At 54.3% G+C, this 25,955-nt stretch overlaps 1 protein-coding gene across 1 annotated transcript; it reads right to left on the bottom strand.

Annotated features, from left to right (window-relative positions):
- LOC145528658 (uncharacterized) lies at positions 1-25,955 on the bottom strand. The gene is made up of 11 exons (XM_081547304.1): positions 25,891-25,955; positions 23,841-23,965; positions 21,669-21,807; positions 19,781-19,924; positions 19,640-19,726; positions 17,081-17,269; positions 14,583-14,674; positions 12,584-13,141; positions 11,969-12,544; positions 11,677-11,925; positions 1-2,477 (listed from the first exon to the last, which is right to left on the bottom strand). Exons 1-9 carry the CDS (start codon positions 25,953-25,955, stop codon positions 12,153-12,155), a joined length of 1,791 nt encoding a protein of 596 aa, XP_081403430.1. The 3' UTR covers positions 1-2,477; positions 11,677-11,925; positions 11,969-12,152.

Below are 25,955 nucleotides of genomic sequence, written 5' to 3'. Positions count from 1 at the left end.
TTTTTATGAAAATGGTGTATTTTCCCAAAAATAATCAGTGGGAAGAGTAGCACTGGTCTACATTTTTGCACATGTCTCTGAGGTCCCGGCCGAAGAGGACGGCTGGGTTCTCGTCCGTCTGTTTTCGGGCTGCTGCTGCGTGTTGCTGGGTTGAATCGTGTGGAGGAAATTCAGCCTCGTGCAGATGTGTTGTTGGGGAAGTGAGGGGGGTTTGAATAGCTTTCCAGAGAACTGTGGGTGCTTCATGGCTCCACCAAGATTCAGCCGCACGTAGTTATGAAATCTGAAGCCGCATCAATAAACTCTTACTCTCTTACTGTGACGTCCATTGGTCTGTTTTGCCCTCTAAACGCAGGATTTTGTATCTCAAGTGCCACTGTTTGGAAATTATTGATGCCCTAGAGTTATGCAGATCTTCCAAAGGCTGGTACATTTTACTAGACAATATTTTTAAAACCCACCACAATTCTCAGCAGAAAAGTCTTCAAGTACCGGAGCATCGCAGGCTCTCAGTGGTGGGTGTCAGTTTTCCAAAGTTCTAATTTTCACTTGAACGTTCAATTTTTCTTATTGACAATAAATGCTCTCAGTTATTTTCTTTGAAGTGATGTTTTGAGAAAATGTCTGCCTAATGCCCACATCTGCAGAAGTATTGTTTTCCCATTAAACATCCCTTCAGGCAAAAATGAGGCTCTACCAAGAAAAGGGGGTGGTTCGGGTTGCAAACTGAGACAAACGTGGCCCTTCAGAGGGGTTTCATGCCCACCCCAGCTTTGTCACGCGGGCACTGAAAAGACGTGGGAGAAGGGTCAAGAGTTAATCAAATGCACCCTCTTTACCGCTCTGTCCAGAACATTCTTGAGAGGACCTGGCTTTCTTCCCTGCACGGGTGAGGTGCTCAGGGAGGCAAGGTCTCTCAAGTGCCGATGCCCTGCAGGTTCACGTGCCGTCAGCAGAACCACAGATGTGAGGAGGGTACCTGGCGTCACGTTCCTTTTCTGCAGCTCGCAGCGACTCCCCAGGCTGGGCACCTTCATCAGCGCACACATGCTGTTTCATGTCCATCACATCCCTTTTGCCTTATAATGTGACATAAGCTCATCACATCCCGGGCCTCCCCCGCTCCATTATAAGGTGAACCCCGCAGGGAGGGCGAGGGAGCCCTGTCCTGAATGAGAACTCCAGCCCTTGACTAAGTGTGGGCATCAGGACCAGTTAGAGAACTGTGTGGCCGGGGACAGGGCCCCTCGCTTAAGGGCAGGTCACTGGGCCAGGGCGGACCACTGAGCGCCAGCCAGGAGGCTGGCCCCGACTTGTTGTGCAAATGGTTCCAGTTCTGTGGACACTCTGTCAGCCCTGGGAGACCCCAGGCCTCTGCAGACTGTACTTGGAGCCCCGCAGAGTACAGGCATCTCGACCACTGCCCGTGGAGACGTTTGTCTGACCCTCGTCATGCAGGCAGTCTGAGAGCTTTCCAGCAGGACTGTTTCCTTCTTACTTTTCCCTATGGTTCAGAACAGTTTCCCCCGAGACCACACACACACACACACACACACACTTCTGTCAATAGAGTCTGGACACCTGTCTCCTGCCAGCATTCCCGCTCTCAGGACCAGTCACCTCCCTGGGACCATAACTGCTGTGCTGCGTGGGGCGGGGGGGGTGGTTATGTGAGATGGACCTAGAAAATCCACATGACTCTCGGGGAGGAGGTCATTCCACCTTCAGGACCGGAAGCCAGCTCTGCCCCAGAATCCCTGAGCTCTGAGCAGCTGTTAGTCCCTTCCTGGTGGCCCAAGTCCCCGCCACCTCCGGTTTATGCCGAGAATCTGGAGGCCTCCTCGTCTTCTAGGGGTGGGAGCTTGTTTTCTGCAGTGAAACCTGGATCCTCGCGTTGATTCCGGCGCACCCAGGGTTCTCCAGGCTTCTCCTTAAGTGCTGCATTTAGCGATGCTGTGGGACTCAATTTGCTGAATTTCTAGGCTTTCTCTGGCTCACCTGAAGCTGGTAGGAGGCACGGCCAGCCCTTGAGAACTGCCTGCTTTTGCCCACAGAGGCATGATCCAGGCACTGCTGTTAGGTCACGGGGTCGAACCTTCAAAAATGCGATTCTGGGGCTTCTTCTCCGGAGTTCATGTAATTTTTAAACAAGGGCTATTTTTGCCTGGAAGCCCGAAAAGTCCTTGCACAGCCAGTATTCTCACTGTGGCTACATGTACACCTGCAAACCCCAGGAAGAGCAGCCAACGGGATTTGGGTCAATCCTCCCTGGCCGTGCGCTGGCCCTGGCTCCCCTCACAGCCCCCGCAGTGGTGGACACTCCCTCTGCCCCTCACCGGGCCTCCGCCGCCCCTTCTGCAGTGTTTGTGGAGAACCACGTGCTGTCCCAGCCACTAGGGCGACATCTGTGAGGAGTCAGAGAAACGCCTGCCTCACGGAGATGAACTTCCAAGGGGAAGTCAGACGCGGAACGAAAGCTGAGAAAAAAACCAGAGGTCTGTTAGAAAAGTCCTTCAAGAAAAGTGGCCCAGGCTGCAGCGATCCAGACGAGCAGGGTGCTGGGGCCCTGCTGGGAGGTGTCTTTGAACAAGGGCAGGGGCAGGGAGGGAGTGACCCCGGGGTGTCTGCAGAGAGCAGGTGCAGAGGGCAGGGGGCACCCGCTCGGCCTGGAGGAGCGGGAGCAGGGTGGGGGCACGGCGGTGCGGGAGCCGGGGTCCGCGGACCCAGGGAGCCCCCAGCGTCAGCTTCACACCGGCGTGGGGGGTCCCCTCACGTCCTGCCTGACCTTCTCCTTCCTTCCACCGTCCTGGATGCTGCTCAACAGCCTGCACAGGCGGTTCTCCTTCCTGGAATCTTCTAGTTCTCTTGGTGCTCAGGACGGCTTTTCCTGCGCTCACTCTCTGCCCTGCGGGACCCCAGCCCATGGTCTGCTCACACTTGCTGGAGGGGTGGGTGGACTGGTGCACGTGATGAATGCGAAGCTTTGAGCTATGTCTTCTTTCCTCGCTAGACTCTAAGCTCTGGAGAGGGAGGGTCGCTCCCCATCCACCCCGGGGCCTCCAGAACATGGGGTTCCAGGGGCTCAGCCTGGAAATGAGGTGGTGCTAACCTGTGCTGACCGCCCAGCCCATGTTGGCTGAGGGTGGGCTCAACACACAAAGAGCCTCACATCGGGCGCCAGTCACCTGGATTGGGAGACGGGGTGGGGGTGAGGTTGGGCTTTATTTAAACGTGCTTCCCTGTTAGGGGTTGAGAGGGGCCCCAACAGGGAAATGCCCTCCCCCGTCACAGTAACATCAGAGTCAGCGCTTCAGTCGTAACAGGTAGGGACCTGGGTCCCACCACGGCCCCAGCAGCAAGATGCCTGACATTGGACTGAAACCTTCCCAGAAGGCGCCTGAAGGGGGTCAGGCCAGCCTTTGTTCCCATGAGTTCTGCTGCGGTGGAAGCGCAGTCCTGGGATCCACATTCCAACTCCTCAGCGCTTAACTGCTTACGAGTGCAGAGCTTCAGGCCTGCTCTGGCCACCTCTCACCCTGAAATGCCCCTCACTGGGGTGAAGCTGACCGTGGTCCCCAGGCTCCCTAATTGTCCCTCCTACCCTGGGCTGCTGAAGAAGGGGGTGCGATACACTGCTACAGGTCGTGAGCAGGTCTGCAAATCTCTAAAAAGCGCTGCTAATTACATATAATCTGGAATACCTACGGCATTTGTGCTCTATTTCTGCTTACGAATTATGTGCAAAGACACAATGGCCGTTATGAAGAAATTACATATTGATACCTGCCACTGTGGTTCAAGAGGGAAGTCACTTTGAAGAGTGCGTGACAGCCACACATCTCAGAAAGTGCCCCCGCACAGGCATCAGCATTGACATCACATCCACAGTGCCATCTGGTTACTGTTCTAGGGGGAATGGCCTTTTCTCCTTCTTTACTCACAGACGCCTGGTTTCATAGTGGCAAAGAATCCACCTTCCAGCGCAGGAAATGCAGAAGACACAGGTTCAACCCCTGGGTTGGGGAGATCCCCTGGAGAGGGAAACGGCCACCCACTCCGGTCCTCTTGCCTGGGAAATCCCACGGACAGAGGAGCCTGGTGGGCGACAGTCCCTGGGGCAGCGTAGAGTTGGACACGACTGAGCGACTGATGCGCAAGCCTGGTGGCCGGCTGGGCTGCGGTGGGGCTCCCAGGGAGACCCACATGTCGGTTGGTTTCCTGCCTCATTCCCAGCACTGAAAACTCATGAAAATAGCTGGGACAAATGGATTGCCAAAGACATAGAACGGTATAATGTTTTGCAGAGTTGTCTTTAATTCACACAACTGCAGACTCCCACCATGAGTGATTGAGCTATATGTCAGAGAGACAGGTAAATATCAAGAAACTATCCCTAAGACTAGTTTTGTGGTGTGTGTGTGAATAAATTAATGAGCACCATAAAATGAGATTATAGAGAGGGATGTGTGGCTTTAAATGCACACATTTCTTTCTAGAAGGTACTTAAGGAAATCACTGTGTTAATATATTAAGGACCATTCCCTAGACTCCTGCTTGTTTTTAGCAAATGAGAGATCATTTCAGAGCATGTGGTGTGTACCTCATAAGCGTTATTCATGAGTGGTAGTTCTTTAAAAAGGATGCGATCACAGCCAGTGATGTAAATAAATAATTGAATACATTATTAGATGCGGTTGGAGAGACACGTCTCCCACGGAAAGGAATGCAAAACAATTTGTGGAATTTATGAGACTATTTCACCCTCTTCTCCCTCAGCCTGGACTGTGCAGGGCGGCTTCCGTCCCAGGAGGACAGATGGCAACATGGAAAGACGAGCTTAGCAGAGACAGCTGCCCAGCACCCTCAGCCAATGTGCGAGGTTGACACCCACAGGGAGTTCAGGTGGACAGACTCCCCCTGCTGTGATGGAGGCAAATCAGAGGAACTTGGTGGATGGGCTGCAGGGTCCACTCTTGAAGGTAGACGACAGGTGAGCTTGGGGAAGGCTAGGCTGGGAAGACAGACCCCATGTGTCCCAGACACACCGCCCAGCTCTGGGGCGGTGGGTGGCCTTCACAGAGTCCAGCCCACATTCCAACCCTGACCACCCATGCTGGTCTTTCAGAAGTTTAAACCTGTTGATTTTGCAGATGGAAAGATGAGATCTAATCTTTTTAAATGAGAAAAAAAAAATCACGCTTTCTTACATTCTGGACCATTTACCTTCAAAAAATCACACACCGAGATGATATTAAAAGCAAGAGTTGTTTCACACTCAAAGACGTGCAGAATGACCCGTTATGTATAATTGGTTCCAACCATCCCTCCCGTGACAAGTTTTTACAAGCTGTCTGAATGCACTTAGGGTAGAAAGAGAAAAGACTAAACAACAATCACGCTTTATGTGAATGTGAGTGGAGTCCCTTCCAGTGTCTTCACTGAGACAGGGCCTAGGACAAGCCTGTGAAGAGACATGAACATACGCGGAGGAAACTCCAGCCTTCACCTTTCCGCCTCAGCTCACCTTGACTAAGACCTTTCTGGGACTTCAGAATCACCTCGCTGTGCGCAGATCTGACGGCAAGGGGGTTTAAATACCGTTCTTTTTCTGCATGCACTGGACCTCACATATTAATATTCAGGCCAGGAGCAGTTTAAAATTGCACAGAACGAGAACGCTCGCCAATAGCTCAGTGGGAGGCTGAGTGTAAGTAGCTGCCAATCACCAGGCCGGGGCCATTGTGAGCCCAGACAGCCCTGACAACACCCTCACGGGGTCCCCATCCCTCCCCTTGTTCGGTGGGGCCTGGAGGAAGCGGGTGGAGGGAGGGGGAGACCAGGACCCAAACACGGAGCTGAGGTGGGGCCAGAGGCCAGGCCAGGCCAGGCGGGGAGGGAGCCGTGGGGCTGTGGCGGGAGGTGCCTGAGGCCCCGTGGCTCCTGGGCAGGTACCGCACCCTGCGGCAGCTCCCAGGGGTCTGCAGGGGATGAGGGGCCTGGGGCCCCGCAAGCAGGGCGGCCCAGCACGGGCAGGTGCGCCTTGAGGGGTCGGCCTGGGGACAGGCCTGCTCTTCTGGGGCCGCGTGTCTCCCGCTCCGGTCTGAGCGGCCAGCGGGCCCCAGTCGAGGCCATGGAGGCCGGCTGTCCGCCCCCCACGGCGGAGTCCAACTGTCCTCTGGTTCCTCGCAGGTGCCCTGGGGGTCGGGCTTCCCGGACAGTTTTCCTTCCAAATGTGCGGTTGCCCGACTTCGCCTGAAAAGAACCGACGGGACGGGGTGGCTGCAGCAGCGGCCCCGTCTGCGGGCGCAGGTCGCAGGATCTCAGGGACCGCGGCGCGGCGCGGGGAGCAGCGTGCCCTGCCGACCCGAGGGAGCCACTGGTGTGTGTGTGTTTCCACCCCAAACACATGCGGCGTCTGACCGTCTGACCACAAACGCCCCAGTCCTGCCTGATGTCAGTGTCTGCCGAGAGCGACACCCACCACCTGAGCTGCCGCCCCGGGGAGACGCCCCGTCGCCAGAAGAGCCTGGGGAGAGGGCAGGAGCGTGGGGAGACTGGAGGGGCGGGTGGTGGGGGCCCCGGCTCTGAGCAGGGTGGCGGTGGGGGGTGTTCAGGACGAGCGGAAGCTGAGACCCGGCGGGGTGGAGAGAGCCAGACACCAGGACGCTGAGGACGCCAGGCGAACCTGTGATAAAGGGAGACGATGCACCTGAGCCCTGCTTCTCCTGCCAGGTGAAAGCGCAAAGGAGCTCTCTCCCCGGTGCTGGTGGGGAGGAAGCCCGAGCGGCTTTGGGAAGCTCCTGAGGGGTGGGCTTGCGACCTGCCCCCCAGACAACAGCAGCGACTGAAACCCCGCTCGCCGTGGGGGCGGCCTCTTTACTAGGTGGCCAGTGTTCATCATGGACGCACGGGGGGGTGGGGCGGGGAGGGGAACAGCTTCCACGGCGGCTCCGAGTGGCCCAGCCCCGTCCTTTGATGGCCTCGGTCACCCAGTGGACAGGCACGTCTGGCCGGGAGGAGGCGAGGCAAACAAAGTCCCGTCCCCACGGGGCTTCCGTCTCAGGGCCAGGCTGGCCACGCTGGCAGCCGTAAGCCAGGACCTGACACTGGCAATAATCACATCCCGGTTACACTCGAAGTCCGTCCCCCGCTGCCACCAGCTCACTTGCCGGCAGGTGACAGAGCATCCGCAGTCCCAGGGAGTCCTCTCAACGGGGCCATTCTGAGTGTGTGTGTGTGTGTGTGTGTGTGTGTGAGCACGCAGGCGCAGGCGTGATGGGTGCTGTTACTGTGCCTGTCTGTGCGTGTGGACGTGTGGACGAGCAGAAGGGCAGTTGACAAGCTTGTGTGTGACTTGGGCTGAGCAGAGAGAAGAAAGAAAGGCGCGCCATCTTTTGAGGGACAGAAAGTAGGAATGTAATTCAGCCACAAACGCAGGGGTCTGGACCCGCACTCCCAGCTCAGTCACTGCCTTCATCACATGAGCGCCAGGAAACAAGGGTTCAGAGGGGCTCGCTGTACTTTGCAAACACTCATGTCAAGTCCGGGTGGGTGGTCCCCACTGCGGATGCTGAGATCACAGGGAACAGCCACTCAGCTGGGCGCCAGGCTCGCAGGTGTGGGTTCTCACCCACCGGGTGAAGGGCCTTCTCCTAGGGGATGCCCTCTGACTTCACTGGTCATCACGACCCTGAACGAACCCCGCTGGCCTCGGCGAGGGCCTCGGGCCGGCTCCCTGGTTTCCCAGCTGCTTCCTTGTCTTGCAGGGCTAAACAGCACCAAAGCCATCCTGTGTCTTACTGCTCATTCTGGGATCTAAAGTAACAACTTCACATAATCATGACACCTCCAAAACAAAAAATACGTTGCCTCTGCTTTTATCAGATACTTGCTAATTAATCTAGCTACAAATGCAGTGCAGTCGCTGAGCCTGGAGACAGGGACAGAGCTGCCTGTCCCACCTGCCAGCTGGCAGTTTACCAACGCAGCTCAACTTTCCGCAACACGGAAAACAATCGAGAAATCTCCACGCTCTGCAAACGGTTTTCACTCCCAGCCCCCAGGCGAGCACTTGCTGTGATCACTTTATTGTTAAGTTCCAACCAAACACACACATACAAGCACCCCCAAATTCCACACATGGGCACCCACACCCAGACACACACGTTGCCACAAGAAAAAGTACAGTTTCATTTGCAGACTGTCATCTATTCATTGCTTTTATGCCTCGGATGCGGCTCTGGGAGGACTTATCTGCACGAACAGAACAGATAATGAGTCTAAAATAATAATCCTGGGGAAAGAGGCACATACCCTTCCGAACGCTTCCTGCAGTTTGCAGCTCCCTCTCCGCCCCCAGCATATGTTGCTGGTCCCTCTTGCTTTGGCATTAAATTGCGTTTTTTCTTCCACGTTTGCATCTAAGGCTGTGCACGTGTCTTGTCCTCCTACGGGGACTGCATGTGGTGCAGACACGAGTGCCCTGCTGGGGCCTTGAGTCTGCTCAGGAGCCAGAGGACCAGGTTCAGCTCCTGACTTTGTGACTAGCTTGTGTGTGACCGTCAGAAAATCACTTCGCCTCCTAGAACCTCAGCTTCCTCATCTGTTGATCAGGGATGATGGTAATGCTGATGGAGATCTAGATTTGACGAGGACTAAAGGAGCTGACAGATGCCAAGAAAGAGATGGGTCCTTGGCACAGTAATTCCGCAATAAATTATGCTTATTACTATTAGTTAGGATGGAAACTTGATCTTACACTTTTTGTATCGTTAACGTTAGCTGTTGCACTGAATTTTTATCAGATTGCTTTAAGGTTGTTTTTATTTAGCTTTGAGCATGCTACCTATTTTTAGCTGATGTGGTAATCAGCCTGAGCAATAAGCTACCCGTCCTGCTCCTGATTCCTTGTACATGCCATGTTTCGAACACACCAACCAGAGGTTCCAACACGGACACAGGCTTTTCTCTCTACCTGGAAAGACTTTCCAAGCCTTCCTTGCCTCAAAATCCAGTTCAAAAGCACTTTCCTTGGGGAAATGCTCTCTGGGGAGCTCGTACAGAAGGGAGAGTTCCTTCTGAAATGTTCCAGAATGTGTTCAAGCTGCTTTGACACCACAAACCACATGCATGTCATGTGCATATCATCTCAATTTACATGTATTTCTCAGGCAGCTCAGCTGGTTAAGAACCCTCCTGCAATGCAAGAGAACGCGGTTTGATTCCTGGGTCAGGAAGTTCCCCTGGAGAAGGGATAGCTCAAGTATTCTTGAGCTTCCCTGGTGGCTCAGATGGTAAAGAATCTGCCTGCAAAGCAAGAACCTGGGTTTGATCCCTGGGTCTGGAAGATCCCCTGGGAGGGCATGGCAACCCACTCCATTATTCTGGGAGAATCCCCAGAGACAGAGATGCCTTGTGGGCTATAGTCCATGGGGTTGCAAAGAGTTGGATCCGACTGAATGGCTAAGCACAGCACCCCCCTTGATTGTGAACCCCTCAACCAGGAACCACGTGGCTGCCACGGAGGACATCTAGGAAACGTTCTGAAAGACTGGTGCAGAAAAGCAAAGCTCAGAGCAAGCACAGCCATCGCTGACTGCTGAGACCGTGAGGTGGTCAGTCAGCCCGGGAAAGGCCAAAAGGCTTCTAGCCGCTCCCAGCCCTGCCTCCCAGCGCCTAGCCACGTCCCGGGTGGTATCCACCAGCTTTCCAAATACAACATCCTGTATAACACAGTCATTACCAAGGTATCTATAGATTCCCAGGGATGTGCAGAGGGTCTGGGTCTGCAAGCCCCGTGCGTGAACAGAACATGTGGCTGGGTCGGAATCTGTCAACTGCTGACGATGAAGTTAAGGAGAACTGGTTTCCAACAGGAGGAATTACCACCTGCAGAGGGAACATGCCTCGAGGGCTTGCATAGGGGTTGTTTGCTGGCTTCTTTATCTCAAACCTTTATGAGTATCTTGGCTTCGGACCCTCTGCTTAGCACAGGGAAGAGGATGGGGCCAGGACGGGGCCAGGACGGGGCCAGGAGGTGGTCCAGCTCCTCCCTCGTGGAGACCAGTCTGTGGAGAAGTTGACAAAGATCCCCAATCCCTTCTCTGCATTTCTGGGTCCAAGACATTCTGAAAACTGAAGTCCCTCCCCTGTTGCGGTTCATTGGTGGCAGGTGAAGGCCACCAGCTCACGGGGCAGCAGGACCTTTAGCCATGTGGGGCTGTTTATGGTCCTTACCTATGAAGTGTGAATAGCTACGCTTTAATGTAGAAAGATTAATGTGCTTGATTACAAGATGATACCCAGAGGCTCTGCTCTATGAAGGTGTTAGTCACTCAGTTGTGTCCGGCTCTTTGCGACCCTATGGACTATAGCCTGCTGTGCTTCTCTGCCCATGGGCTTCTCCACGTAAGAATACTGGAGTGGGTAGCCATTCCTTTCTCCAGGGGATCTTCCCCACCCAAGGATTGAACCCAGGTCTCCTGCATTGCAGGCAGATTCTTTACCATCTGAGCCACCAGAGAAGCCCGTTGTGCTATATATGGGCACATATATGCGTATGTGTATATAACATACAGATTATTATTTTGAAACCTAAAAATTCCGAACTCTAAAACACATCTGCCTCCATGGGTTTTGGCACAAAGATTGGTGGGCCTGGAGTTAAGTCCTGTCTTGGGGACCCCTGTGAGGGACACCAGGGTGTGGTGGGGGGTGAGGCACCCCCAGGAGAGTCAAGGTGACAGGAGTGTCTGGGCTGCGGGAGTCACCCGAGGGGCTGCATCTGCAAACCCTCTGGCTGAGTGCTAGGCACAAGGTGGGGACAGGGGGCCTGGGGGAAGCTTTGCAGGAACCACTCTGGGACAGCCCCTCCCCGAAGCCCTGCTCTTGGCTGGTGATGGGGCAGCTCTTCCCAGCAAAAGGCTGAAACCACCGCCCCCTCCTGGAAGGTGGACTGGCCTCAGCTCTGACCTGCACAGAAGTGACCCCGAGCCAGTCCCAGGACCCCAGGGTGCTGTGTGCTTCTCCCCTCATCCTTGACCTTCTGCCCAAATCCTTGTGAACCGCCAGACCAGCGGGCTGGGGGCTGAGAGGCCGGGGAACCGAGTCTATGTCAGCGTGTGTCCCAGCCAAGGCTGCAGGTGCGGGAGAGAGCAGGTCTGAGCACAGAGGCGGGAGAGGGGACCTTCCCTCGCGCCCCACTTAAACCCCCAAACTGCAGAACTGCGAGTTAACTAGACTGTCATCCTTTTAACCCATGAAATGTTGGGGTAGCTACTAAGTGTGGGGGTGCGACCTGGTATATATCCAGGAAAGGAGGAGAGAAAGAGAAGAGCCCGCAGGCACCACCAGCCCGGTCCCGGCCAGGACGCCTGCACCCACGAGTGACGATACCGATGCTGGCTCCTGGCCCTGCCCACATCTGAGGGCAGGGAGCCCCGTGCTTGGCACAGCCCCAGGCTCTCATTGGTCCTCTGTCTGTGATTGCAACAGCAGAATTCCTTGTGATTCCTCTGAGAGACACAAGGCTGGGGTTTTCTCTGTGTATCTGGTTACCAGGTTTAACCAGGAAAGAAAAACTAAATGGTCATAAATTGTCCCACGAGAAGACGTTCCCAGGCCATGAGGCCGCCGGTCCCCGGAGAAGGAGACAGCCGTCATTGGAAAGACACATACCGCTTTGTTCCAGTTCTGACTGCTGTCTGGGACCTGAAACGGTTAGCGCCGTGGAAACCTTCGCTTCTTCTCGCATTGCAGGCTGGAGTGCACCTTCCCACAGCACAGAACAAGCTGGGAGCCTCGGGGGCTTGTCAGGACGCCCGGGCATCTAGTGCCATCTAGCACCACTGCTGAGACAAAGGGCTGCTTCCCTTGTCCCGGCAACAGGACCCCTGGGCGTCCCCCTGCACTTCCTGTGCCCCTGCTCTGAGGTCCCTGGATGTCCCCTGCACTTCCTGTGTCCCTGCACTGAGGTCCCTGTGTGTTCACCTGCACTTCCTGTGTCTCTGCACTGAGGTCCCTGTGTGTCCCCTGCACTTCCTGTGTCTCTGCACTGAGGTCCCTGGGTGTCCCCTGCCCTTCCTGTGTCCCTGCACTGAGGTCCCTGGGTGTCCCCTGCCCTTCCTGTGTCCCTGCACTGAGGTCCCTGGGTGTCACCTGAACTTCCTGTGTCTCTGCACTGAGGTCCCTGGGTGTCCCCTGTACTTCCTGTGTCCCTGCACTGAGGTCCCTGGGTGTCCCCTGCACTTCCTGTGTCCCTGCACTGAGGTCCCTGGGTGTCCCCTGCACTTTCTGTGCCCCTGCTCTGAGGTCCCTGTGTGTTCACCTGAACTTCCTGTGCCCCTGCTCTGAGGTCCCTGGGTGTCCCCTGCACTTCCTGTGTCCCTGCTCTGAGGTCCCTGGGTGTCCCCTGCACTTCCTGTGTCCCTGCTCTGAGGTCCCTGGGTGTCCCCTGCACTTCCTGTGTCCCTGCTCTGAGGTCCCTGGGTGTCCCCTGCACTTCCTGTGTCCCTGCTCTGAGGTCCCTGGGTGTCCCCTGCACTTCCTGTGTCCCTGCTCTGAGGTCCCTGGGTGTCCCCTGCACTTCCTGTGTCCCTGCACTGAGGTCCCTGGGTGTCCCCTGCACTTCCTGTGTCCCTGCACTGAGGTCCCTGGGTGTCCCCTGCACTTCCTGTGTCCCTGCACTGAGGTCCCTGGGTGTCCCCTGCACTTCCTGTGTCCCGCACTGAGGTCCCTGTGTGTTCACCTGAACTTCCTGTGTCTCTGCACTGAGGTCCCTGGGTGTCCCCTGCACTTCCTGTGTCCCTGCACTGAGGTCCCTGGGTGTCCCCTGCACTTCCTGTGTCCCTGCACTGAGGTCCCTGGGTGTCCCCTGCACTTCCTGTGTCCCTGCTCTGAGGTCCCTGGGTGTCCCCTGCACTTCCTGTGTCGTGCACTGAGGTCCCTGTGTGTTCACCTGAACTTCCTGTGTCTCTGCTCTGAGGTCCCTGGGTGTCCCCTGCACTTCCTGTGTCCCTGCACTGAGGTCCCTGGGTGTCCCCTGCACTTTCTGTGCCCCTGCTCTGAGGTCCCTGTGTGTTCACCTGAACTTCCTGTGTCTCTGCACTGAGGTCCCTGGGTGTCCCCTGCACTTCCTGTGTCCCTGCTCTGAGGTCCCTGGGTGTCCCCTGCACTTCCTGTGTCCCTGCTCTGAGGTCCCTGGGTGTCCCCTGCACTTCCTGTGTCCCTGCACTGAGGTCCCTGGGTGTCCCCTGCCCTTCCTGTGTCCCTGCACTGAGGTCCCTGGGTGTCCCCTGCACTTCCTGTGTCCCTGCACTGAGGTCCCTGGGTGTCCCCTGCACTTCCTGTGTCCCGCACTGAGGTCCCTGTGTGTTCACCTGAACTTCCTGTGTCTCTGCTCTGAGGTCCCTGGGTGTCCCCTGCACTTCCTGTGTCCCTGCACTGAGGTCCCTGGGTGTCCCCTGCACTTTCTGTGCCCCAGGAAGCACCCAGGTTGTTATGTGGAGTCGGGCAGGACTAGGCCATCCTCGGGAGCTGCCCCAACATTGTGACCTTGGAGAAACTGAATCCCAGTGGTCTTTCCACCTTGCGATGTAGAGGGACTCCCCCCATACCGCACCCTGGTGCTGGCTTTGACATTTGCTGGTCGTGTGACTTTGAAAAGCTACGCGAGCTCTCCAGGTCTCTGAAATCGCATCTTATAGTGGGGATAATAACAGTGAGTGTTTGCTGGCTCTTGTGAGGATTAAAGGAAATTGAGTAAACTCTGCAAGAGCAGAGGTTTTGTCTAGTTTGTTCACTTAGGTACTTGAGCAGGCCTGGCACATAGTAGGTGATCATAGATATTTGTTGGCCGAGAGCACACTAACCAGCATAGAGTATACATTATAGCCGTTGTACCCAGCCTACCTTAATAAATGCATAGGTACGCGCCGCCTCACGCGTGCACAGCCCGGCGGCCGTCAGCGTTCGGTAAACATTAGCTGCTGTTACTTCCACTATTACTATCATTAGCCACTTTGCCTCACAGGGTTGCTGTGAGGATGTGTAAAACACACAGGCTTCCCTGCTCTGCTGAGCAATATTTCAAGGTCAAGGAGGAAAAGCAGTCCACAAATACAAATTATTACTGTCAATCTCAGCTCCATATTTCAGAATCCCACTTCTGGGCACATTATTTACTCTGTCACGTAGCAGGGCTTTGCTTTTGGTCGGAATGCTGTGAATGAGTCCCCGACCTGAGGAAACGGGCAGATCTCACACTGCGGAGGAAGTCGCAGTGGCTCCTGGTTCCCCAGACGCGCTGGCTGTGTGCTTAGTGGGTGCAGACATCTCAGTGCCCAGTTCCTCTCACTCCAATGCAGGATGAAGTGCTCAGCACGTTTCCCCAAGTCCTCCTCCAGCCAGGAGGGCGTCGAGAGGCTTGTACCGCCTCGGAGGAAGGCCTTTGCTGCCTGTTATCTACTTGCTGGTTTCTTCCAGTGGTCAAGCCCCAGGTCAAAGGTCGCCTTCCCGCTCACCCCGCCGAGATCACGTGGGCCTGCTCCTGCCGGCGACTCTGGGTAGCGTTCCCAGCTGCCCACCGGGTTGCCCTTCTGCAATCCTCTTGGCCTCCATTTTGGTCTCTCCTGAGGTTAGACTCTGCAGCGTCCTGGGCAGCCCAGTGTCACTGGGCCTAAAGCAGGACAGATGGGGTGGGTCTGGGAACGGATGTTTATGGAATGCCTGCGGATCAAATATGAAACAGCCCCAACACTGCAGAACTTGGTCAGGCCTGAAGCAGTCAGGCTAGGAATCTAATGAGAAGCATTGCCCTCCAGGGGACCCTGACAGCCACGACCCCAGGGCGCTGCTGGCCTGTCCCTGGCACATAAAAAGGATAGTGTTTGGATGGCAGATTTGGGTGAACAGCCAAGTTCCCGGTCACCCCTGCAGCTGCTCGAGGTCCATCTTTCTGGCACGTGCAACCATCCGTGGCCCCTGTCACCCAGGCTGGACAACTTGGTGGTGGTCCAGTCCCTCCCACTCAGAGGCACAGAGAGGAGAGGCTACCTCCGCAGGCAGATGGTGATAAGCCTTGTACAAGTCGCTGTATATTCTGATGGGAGAATGCCACATGGGAGAGTCAGGGTGACAAGAAATACTTGATGGTGCTCCGGGAAGACCCTGGGCTTTCTGAGGACCTCCCTGGACCCCTGAGCTGATGATGGAAGGTTACAGCGATCCTGGCACATGACAGCAGGTGCACATGTATAGAAAGTCAAGCCATGAAGCCTTGGTCAGAGCTGGTCCAGACCAGAAACAGAGATTTTAGATGCCCTGGATCTGTTATCATAAGCAGTGTAGCCAGGACCACAACAGGCTCCATAAGGAGTATTGAAAACTTATTTTTTTTTTTTTATAAATTTATTTATTTTAGTTGGGGGCTAATTACTTTACAATATTGTAATAGTTTTTGCCATACATTGACATGAATCAGCCATGGGTTTACATGTGTTCCCCTTCCTGGACCCCCCACCCACCTCCCTCCCCATCCCATCCCTCTGGGTCATCCCATTGCCCCGGCCCTGAGCCCTTGTCTCATGCATCGAACATGGAATGGTGTTCTGTTTCACATATGATAATATACATGTTTCAATGCTATTCTCCCAGAACGTCCCACCCTCACCTTCTCCCTCAGAGTCCATAAAATTGTTCTATGCGTCTGTGTCTCTTATTCTGTCTCGCATATAGGGTTATCGTTACCACCTTTCAAATTCCATATATATGCATTAGTATACTGTATTGGTGTTTTTCTTTCTGGCTTACTTCACTCTGTATAATGGGCTCCAGTTTCATCCATCTCAGTAGAACCGATTCAAATGTATTCTTTTTAATGGCTGAGTAATATTCCATTGTGTATATGTACCACAGCTTCCTTATCCATTCGTCTGCTGATGGACATCTAGGTTGCTTCCATGTCCTGGCTATTGTAAACAGTGCTGCGATGAACATTGGGGTACACACGTCTCTTTCAATTCTGGTTTCCTCGGTGTATATGCCCAGCAGTGGGATTGCTGGGTCATATGGCAGTTTTATTCCCAGTTTTGAAAACTTATTTTTATCGAATAAAATTTCGACAGCGCCGCCTACGACCTCAGAGCCTCAGGGAGTCACCCGTGAGCAGGCTGGCTTGGCAGGAGGCATTCACTGGGTCCCATGTGAGGCTCTCTGTGGTCATAGGAGTCTAGTAAGTCATCTCAGGGCTGGAGCAGCAGAACCGTGCTGAGATGCTGACATCCGGTTACCTGGGGTCAGTCTCCTGGGGGAAGGGAGAGAAGCAAGTCTACACTTTCCTTTTAAGCAAGTCGAGGACAAGTGAGCTTCTCTATCTGCTGTTGGTCCAGAGGGTCTCAGTGACGATAACCCGGTGAAGTGCCTCCTTCCTAGATCTGGGTCCTCAGATTCTAACCACTGAGAACCTGAGTCAGATGTGAATGTGTGTGCTCCGCTGCTCAATCACGTCCATCTCTGTGTGACCCCAAGGACCGTAGCCCACCAGGCCCCTCTGTCCATGGGATTCTCCAGGCAAGAATAGTGGAGTGGGCTGCCATTTCCTTCTCCAGGGGGATCTTCCTGACCCAGGGATCAAACCTGCGTCTCTTGCGTCTCCTGCATTGGCAGCTGGATTCTTTACCACTAGCACCACCTGGGAAACCTGAAGGCCAGACACCGTGGGCTGAATTGCATCCCCAGAAGACAGGTGGAGTCCAGACCCCAGACCTCAGAACACGGCCTACTTGGGGTGGCGGTCTTTGCAGAGGGATCTGTTAGGATGAGGTCACCCTGGAGCTGGGCGGACCCTCATCCGATAGGACTGGTGTCCTCACAGAAAGAGATGCAGGGACACAGACACCAGGAGAAGACGGCCTGTGTGGACAGAAACAGGGTGATGCTTGGGAAGCAAGGGACTTGGGTCACCACCAGGAGCCTCCGGGGAGACCCTCCTGAGCCCTCAGAGAGCAACCAGCCCTGCCCAGACCTGCGTCCAGAGCAGGAAGAGAGGACATCTCTGCGGTTTCTAAGCCACTTTGTTCGGTACTGTGTTATGGAGGCCAGGAAATACTGACCACACGGTGAAGGGCCGGCCACCTGGTCAACCCCTGGCTGCCTCTCCTGAAACCCCTCAACCTGCACCTTCAGGATGAGGCATCTGAGTTCGGGGCGCCCCGCTGCTTTGGGCGGAGCAGCTGCAGATTGAGGGTGGCCCTTGCACAGCAGCAAGGTGACCCTGCGGAGGGAGGGGACAGAAGCCCTGTCTGTCCCCGGATGGCTCCCCAGATGGGGGCTGGGTGCAGTGGGCAGGATGAGTGCCACTTTCCAAAGGTGCTGTCCATGAAATGTCCCCAGAAATGTCTCAGGATGGCAGCTTGTCACCTGCAAGGCTCCCAGTGACACCAGAGTGAGCCAGATAATCACGATGGTGTGATCACTCACCTAGAGCCAGACATGCTAAAATGTGAAGTCAAGTGAGCCTTAGAAAGCATCACTATGAACAAAGCTAGTGGAGGTGATGGAATTCCAGTTGAGCTATTTAAAATTCTAAAAGATGATGCTGTGAAAGTGCTGCACTCAATATGCCAGCAAATTTGGAAAACTCAGCGGTGGCCACAGGACTGGAAAAGGTCAGTTTGCATTATAATCCCAAAGAAAGGCAATGCCAAAGAATGTTCAAACTACCACACAATTGTACTCATCTCACACGCTAGTAAAGTAATGCTCAAAATTCTCCAAGCCACGCTTCAATAGCACGTGAACCATGAACGTCCAGATGTTCAAGCTGGAAGTAGAAAGGGCAGAGGAACCAGAGATCAAATTGCCAACATCCACTGGATCATCGAAAAAGTAAGAGAGTTCCAGAAAAACATCTGCTTTATTGACTATGCCAAAGCCTTTGACTGTGTGGATCACAATAAACTGTGGAAAATTCTTCAAGAGCTGGGAATACCAGACCATCTGACTTGCCTCTTGAGAAATCTCTATGCAGGTCAGGAAGCAACAGTTAGAACTGGACATGGAACAACAGACTGGTTCCAAATAGGGAAAGGAGTACGTCAAGGCTGTATATTGTCACCCTGCTTATTTAACTTATATGCAGAGTACAGCATGAGAAACGCTGGGCTGGAAGAAGCACAAGCTGGTATCAAGATTGCCAGGAGAAATATCAATAACCTCAGATATTCAGATGACACCACCCTTATGGCAGAGAGTGAAGAAGAACTAAAGAGCCTCTTGATGAAAGTGAAAGAGGAGAGTGAAAAAGTTGGCTTAAAGCTCAATATTCAGAAAACTAAGATCATGGCATCTGGTCCCAACACTTTATGGCAAATAGATGGGGAAACAGTGGAAACAGTGACAGACTTTATTTTCTTGGGCTCTAAAATCACTGCACATTGTGACTACAGGCCATGAAATTAAAAGACGCTTGCTCCTTATAAGAAAAGCTATGACCAACCTAAAGAGCATATTAAAAAACGGAGACATTACTTTGCCAAAAAAGGTCCATCTAGTCAAAGCTATGGTTTATCCAGTAGTCATGTACAGATGTGAGAGTTGGACTATAAAGAAAGCTGAGTGCTGAAGAATTGATGCTTTTGAACTGTGATGTGGAGAAGACTCTTGAGAGTCCCCGGGACAGCAAGGTGATCCACCCAGTCCATCCTAAAGGAGATCAGTCCTGAGTGTTCACTGGAAGAATTGATGTTGAAGCTGAAACTCCAATACTTTGGCCACCTGATGCAAAGAGCTGACTCATTTGAAAAGACCCTGATGCTGGGAAAGATTGAAGATGGGAGGAGAAGGGGACGACAGAGGATGAGATGGTTGGATGGCATCACCGACGTGAGGGACATGAGTCTGAGTAAACTCTGGAAGTTTGTGATGGACAGGGAGGCCCTGGTGTGCTGCGATCCATGGGGTCGCAAAGAGTCGGACACAACTGAGCGACTGAACTGAAGAATAGAAACTCCCAATGAATAGGGGTTTTAGCTAGTGGACTCCTGAATCCACTGTTGCTGTTTTTTTCCTTTGAATAATTAGCTCAGGAAGTGTGATGAAGAGTTGCTGTTGCTGGTCAGTCCCTCCAGTCATGTCCGACTCTTTGTGACCCCATGGAGTCAGCACTACAGGCTTCCCTGTTCTTCACCATCTCCCAGACTTTCCTCAAACTCATGACCATTGAGTCAGTGACTATTAAAACTAGCCACTAGAAACTGTTTACTCTGCAGTTTGGTTATATATTTACACTTATTTTCAAGGTTTAAAAATGAAAGAAATAGAAATGAAGACAAAAGCTGAAGAGAATATGGTCTCTGGGGGCTGGGTGAGACAGTCTTTGGGTGGAAAATGTCATAAGATTCTGGTAAAATGACATGTAATTTCTTTAAGTAAAGTTTCTCTAGAGAAAGCACAAATGGAAGAAGCCCGATAACGAGGCTCTTACTTCACATCTGACTATGACGTTGCCTTGGTATTTCTTATAAGATGAGTCACTGAGTGCTCTGAGCACGTCTGTATCTGCAATAATGACTCTAAACAATCTTGGATGTTTGCCAGCCGTCAGCCCCTTCTTCTGGGCCTTGAACGCCTCGCTTCGACGGACCATTTGCCAGTCACCGCGTACACACATTGCCGCCACGCGTCGTGGCCAGCCTCTCCCAGGAAGCTGGCTTCCCTGTGGGCCTGACCGCTGCAGTAACCCAGCCGGCGTGTGAGTGCCGGGCCCATTCCCCGCCCTCCTCACGTGCGATGCGCTGCATTCCCCGGCGCGGCCGTGGGGTGCACGTTTAGAAATCGATTGGAGCTGAGATGGGGTGAGCAGCGAGAGCATGCTCCACAGCCACCTCTGCAGGTCACGGCTCGCTCGTCGGCCCGCAGAAGGTCCTGCCTGCGGAATTAATGAGGAGCCCACGGTGAAGCCTGCGGGGCCTGCAGGCATCCTGCCTGAGCCTCGGACACAGCGTCCGGGCATCTGGTAGCCGACCCAGCAGCGCTGGAGAGGGCAAGACAATTAAACCTCTATAAGTTTGTGGAGCACTTTGAGGAGGAAAGGCACTATATAAATGCTAAGTGTTGTCATCACAGGGCAGAAGGAAGGACAGAGACGATGAATGCTAAGAGAGAAGTCCCTGCACGGTAGAGCTCCAGGGCAGAGCGGAACGAGGCGATTATCTCACACCGAAGTTTAAAAAGTTAAAGAAAAAATAAGTGAGAAAGCCAGGCTCAGAAATGAAAGGAAGGCTCCAGGAAGTATTAAGATAAATTATGCAATTTAATGCAACTTGATGGAGTCGGAGGAGGTCACCGAGAGACAATGGGGACTCTGGAACATGGTAGTGATAATTAATTTCTAAAAAAAATCAATTAATATTTCCTCTCATCGTTCACGAAGGGGGCTGGAGCGGGGAGGGCACACACACGTCTCCCCCCGGAGGGGCGAGGATGGAGAGGAAACCTGAATCCTGTCCACACGGGAGATCCAGAAGTGAGCGCCCGAGGAGGGGCGGGCGCACCCACCCCGGAGCCTGCAGGAGGAGCGCGGGGAGGCTGCCGCCTGAGGCTGCCAGGAGGGACCAGCAAGCACATTTTATATTTAGGACTTCACGAGGACGATAAGGAACAGAGACTTGTTTATTTCCTAGTGCATAGAAATGGCTTTGGATCTTCTGACCCGAAAAGATGGTGCACTCAGAGAAACACACACACACACACACACACACACACACACACACACACACACACACACACAGACGGAGCAACACACTGGAGGCAAGCGTTGAGGCATCTGCTCGCTGGTATTCTTTTTTGTTTTAAGATTTTTTTTGATGAGGATCACTTCTAAAGTCTTCATTGCATTTGTTACTATATTGCTTCTGTTTTATGTTTTGGTTTTTTGGCCAAGAGGCTTGCACCGTCTTAGCTCCCCGACCAGGAATTGAACCCACACGCCCTGCATTGGAAGGCGAAGTCTTAACTACTGGATCATCAGGGAAGTCCATCGGTGGTATTCTCGAGGCAGTTTAAGAGTCCCCTTAGGGAAAGATGACCTTTATCACCTGCTAGTGAGAAACAACGGGCAATTGAGATGCTCCTAGGACACACTGCTTAGCGCTTTATCACACAGAATACTGCTTCCTAAACTTTTTTGTCGGTTTGTTTTGAAGAGAAGAAAGTGGAAGAGACTAGACTCAGGAGGCCAAGTCCTTGAATCATGAATCGCTCATCTGGAGGAACCCACAGTGCCCTCGAGGTGGATGATGTGGGCAAACACAGGGTCCACGGGAACAAAAACAGGCACATGGGAAGCTCCAGGGCCGCAGGGACGGTAGAGCGGGCAGGGCCCGTTCAGTCTACGGCGAAAAGACGCTTGGAGCAGAGAGAACACGAGTGCTGAAATTCGCTGGTTGGGGCACGTGGACAAAAATAGAGGTGAGGGGTCCATGTCACCGGAGGGATGGCTCTGAGTCAGGTAAGTGGGGAACACGGTTGAGGAGGGAGAAAGGAAAGAGACTGAGATGAGGGATAGAAATTGCGAAAGGGCAGGTGGCCGAAACGGTGACAGGCACACGGTGGCCCTGAACGGACACGGAGATGCAGACAGAAATCAGAAGCGTGATCACAGTCAGAGACACCAGGCCAGCAGCAGGGGCGCGGACACTGAAGCACTAAAGGACGCGACTCCAGCCGTCCTTGCTGCACACAGGACCACGCCTGACACCGTGCACTCGGCTCGGATCCCTCTGATCTGCGGCGTGTCATGGAAACACGGGGCTGCAGGCCGAGGGCCGGGGCAGGAGGAGGTTGAGAGAGACTCCCGTGGGGAGAGTGACAGACTTTGATTTGTATTTGATTTGTACACAAGTTGCGCCCCTTTGGGGATATTGATCTTTATCAGCTCAGGGTCTGGCTGCTCGTGTCAGAGAGGGGGCCGCCACACTTGCCCACTGGTCTCTGGTGACGTGGTGTCTGTGTCCCGGTCCTCCTGTGGGAGGAGAGTGGGCAGGGGCTCGGATGCCCGGGGAAGCGTCCTGTGCTCGGCTCCCTCAGAAAAGAGAGGGCCGGCCACCTGGCATCCTTGACGCGTTCCTGCAGCAGAAATCCCAGTGCGATCTCTCTGCCAGCCCGCAAAGAACCTGCAACCCATGAAGGTTGATGCCAACCACACGGCGTTGAGAACTGGTCCTTCCTCAAAGCAAGGATGCACCGTGTGTTCACACGGGTCTAGAAGCCCATCCCATCAGCCACAGCTGCCAGCCCACGTGTGTTTCTGACACCCCGTCGCTCTGTTTTCGCCAGTCCATCTTGCTTTTGTCCGCTTCGGCCCTTCCCAGCTGTCACTGTCTCTGTCCCCCCAGACGCCCCTCCCTTCCTCCCACCCTTCCCTCCTTCGCACTTACCTACTTCTATTTCCTTCTTTTAAGATCTGCATATCAGAAACCAAAGCCCACCCTATTCACACTCCCAGTGCAATTAATCACTGTGAAGTGGACCTGCAAACTAATTCACCCGAAGGTCCAGTCCTGTGCTTCACATGATGGTTAGGGGTGTTTCAGGGGTTGGTGGTTGGGGGTGTTTCAGGGGTTGGTGGTTGGGGGTGTTTCAGGGGTTGGTGGTTGGGGGTGTTTCAGGGGTTGAGGGTTGGGGGTGTTTCAGGGGTTGAGGGTTGGGGGTGTTTCAGGGGTTGAGGGTTGAGGGTGTTTCAGGGGTTGGTGGTTGGGGGTGTTTCAGGGGTTGGTGGTTAGGGGTGTTTCAGGGGTGAGGGCTTCCCAGGTGGCACAGTAGTAAAGAATCCACCTGCCAATGCAGGAGCACTAGAGACCCGGGTTCAGTCCCTAGGTGGGGAAGATCCCCTGGAGAAGGAAATGGCAACCCATTCCAGTGTTCTTGCCTGCAGAATCCCGAGGACAGAGGAGCCTGGCAGGTCGTAGAGTCAGACGCGACTGTGCACACACACATGCTCTATGCAGGGGTGAGCCCAACGGTTCCCCCTACAGTCCTCTCTGCCCTGACCTTGGAAACAACTGAAACAGGCAAGGGGAAGAGCTGACCTGGTGCTGGATATTTCTGGTCTGCCAGCCCAGCCCCTGGTCAGGTGGTGGCTGAGTCCCCATCACAGTGGGGTGGGGGTGGGAGGTCGTCAGGACCTGTCAGGAGGACCCGGAGCCTGTGCAGCCCCGGGGAGAACCCCCAGGACCAGGGAAAGCTCAGCACACCCACAGGACCAGGACTGGTTCAGGCGACACGTTGTCCAGGACCGAGGAGAGTCAGAGGTCAGAGCCAAGCACTGGAGGTCACGTGCTTGGGATTCAGGGCCTGCAGAGCCCAGGCACGAGGGCCTGGGTCCCTGCCTGTGTGGGAAGCTTTCTGCACAATCGGAGGAGCAGGGCTGGCGGGGGTGGGGTGGGGCGCTGAGCGGGTGAGCACCAGCTCCCTTGATCCCTTGCTAGGAAGGGAACCAGCCAGCTGGGCCGGCCTCAGGTAACTAGCGTGGCTGCAGAACGCCGGGCTGGACCAGGGGTCCATCCACCCCCTGCCCCCGCTGGTTCCCACCTGGCTGACTTGCGGGGCCCTCCCCGCAGCTCCACCCCACACGTGCGAGCCGCCCAGGAGCTTCCCCAGGGCCACAGACCAGGGACAACCCAGGCGCTCAGCAGGACAGTGAACACGGGCTGAGAAAAGTAAAACCAGCGATGACCTTTGCCGGGCCAGCAAGTCCCGTGGCAGAAAAACTGGGTTCCAACTCACTCAGGAAACACTGACTTTGAACGTTTGCTGAACTTTGAAGGAGGAGACTCTGGGCTCACCTGGAGCCTCGTCTCCGCCGTGTGGCCGGGTTCTGTGCCGCTGCTCACTCTCCGAACTGTGACTCGTTAAGTCTGGGTGTTGAGCGACTCTGTTCTCCTGACGTCGCTCTCTGGCTTCAGACAAGCTGACATGTGGGGGTGGAAAACCCGGTCGGGGGTGGCCGTTCTGGCGGGACCCCCATGGGAGAGGCACTGTCCTTCCTGAGGCTGAGTCGGCCCCTGCAGGGCGACGTCAGAGGGGTCGCTGGGTGCCGCGCCGAGCCTCACGCCTGCAGGACTGCTGGGGAAGGCCCCACCTGTTGCAGGAACCAGGAGACTCCAGATGGAGCAGAGCCTCAGGGCTCAGAGACATCATCTCCAAGGAGACGTGCGGGTGCAGGGCAGAGGGACCAGCCATACATACCCGTGTGCAGCACTGCTGCCTGTAAGCGCTACACCGGGCACTAGAGTTCCAGTACGTATTTATCTACTGGTTGCAAATATGCACCCTAAACACATCTGTTCTTGCACCTCTGAGCCTCTGGTAATCACTAGTTTACTTTCTATTATTATGCATTTGGCATTAGAGGGGCTCACTAATGCTACAGTGGTCATCATACTACAATATGTGAATACAGCAAGTCACCATGTCCACTTATACAAGGGTATAGGTCAAACATACGTCAATAAAACTTGATAAATTTTCAAAAGCGGGGCATGTATATGCCTACATCAAGTAACACAAACAAACAAAAAACAAAGGAGACATGTGAAAGAGTTACGGAGAAATTCAGATGTTTCCTCAGGATGGAAACCAGCACAGCTGGGTTTCAGAAGCCCACCTGGGTGGGGGCAAAGTGGAGAGACAGGGTTCCAGGGGTGAGTGACTCTGAGGCCAGGCTGCAGGTGCCGGACCATGTGTGTGTGTGTGTGTGTGTGTGTGTGTGCGTGCACGTGCTCCACCGGCAGAGCTGCTGAACCGTGTGCACAGTATGTGAGGTCACCCAGAGCGACCGTCACCGCAAGTCTCAGCTGCAGGTCCCCTCGTTCCTCTGTGTCGCCCCCTGTTTGGTTCCCCGAGAGCCAGAGCGGAAGGCTGTGAGTTTGCTGTAACCACCACCACCCGGCTTCTGGCGACCAAATATGTGATCGTTTCTATTCCAGCATGAGCTGGGCAACACTCATTCACAGATGCTATTTTGCAGCAGATAATTAAATCTCAACAGAGAGACAGAATGGCCTTTCAGTCAATCACAGGGATGCTCGAACATGGAAGCTTCCACTGTTTTATCACGGGACACGAAGTGACTTGGGGACCTCTGAACTAAGAAGCAGAACAGGGAGGTGAGGGCTCGGGCTCTACAGGCTCTGTGGGCAACGGCTCTCAGCTCCAGGGCACGATCATCTGTTGGCACTTTCTTTGACTCATTCCCTCCCTCATCCAAGGGTCCGGGGAGCAGGTGAGCAGTGAGGGGTGACCCCAGGGGACTCATGTTCAGCTCACGGTGACTGAGCCCCTGCCAAGTGTGGTCATGGTACGATGAGACCATATTCATTAAAGGGACAGAGGAAAAGTCTGCTTAGAAGACATAAGAGCACATGCTGTTAGTTTCTGATTTAAAGGGAGAAAATCACGACAAGGCCCCAGCCCTGTATTAGAACCGGGGACTTTCTGAAGTCTCTCCTTCTCATTCAGTAGGGGGTCAGCCGCTCTGAACACAAGGCCAGGACCCCCGAGGGCTGGGCTTCGGTTTGCTGCTCTGAGGCCCCATTTGCCGAATGAAACGTGGCTGCATTACAGGAGTTCAGTAGACAGCTGATAGTTTTAATAAACCTGCTGGGCTGCCCCCCAAACAGAGCCACGTAAGAAAGAAGCAGGAAACGAGGCGATCAGCACCGGGTCCTGGGATGCGGAAACCCAGCTCGATGCAATCAGAGCCTGACCACCGTGTGGTTCTCTCTGGGTGGGCTCCCCACCGAAGGCGCTCTCTGTCTGCAGCAGGACCCAGCCCTCTCTCCAGTCACGCCTTCCTTCCTCCTCTCCTTCCGTCCACAAGTACACGGAGCCTACGCTCTGTTCCGAGCGCTTGGGTCCCCTTGGTGCAGAGCCACGCCTTCGTCCTTCACGGATGTCAT

Source organism: Giraffa tippelskirchi, chromosome 12, assembly GCF_054371585.1.
Source record: "Giraffa tippelskirchi isolate mGirTip1 chromosome 12, T2T-mGirTip1v1.2.pri, whole genome shotgun sequence".
Taxonomy (NCBI): domain Eukaryota; kingdom Metazoa; phylum Chordata; class Mammalia; order Artiodactyla; family Giraffidae; genus Giraffa; species Giraffa tippelskirchi.
The sequence above is the reverse complement of the archived record's forward strand: the minus strand, read 5'-3'. Positions and strand labels throughout refer to the sequence as shown.

Coding starts and splice junctions, on each gene's coding strand:
- LOC145528658 (XM_081547304.1), bottom strand. CDS start 25,955: ATGACATCCGTGAAGGACGAAGGCGTGGCTCTGCACCAAGGGGACCCA. Junction 17,270..19,639: donor TACGCGGTGACTGGCAAATG/GTCCGTCGAAGC, acceptor CTCCCTCCGCAG/GGTCACCTTGCTGCTGTGCA. Junction 13,142..14,582: donor GATTGCAGAAGGGCAACCCG/GTGGGCAGCTGG, acceptor ACCTCAGAGCAG/GGACACAGGAAGTGCAGGGG.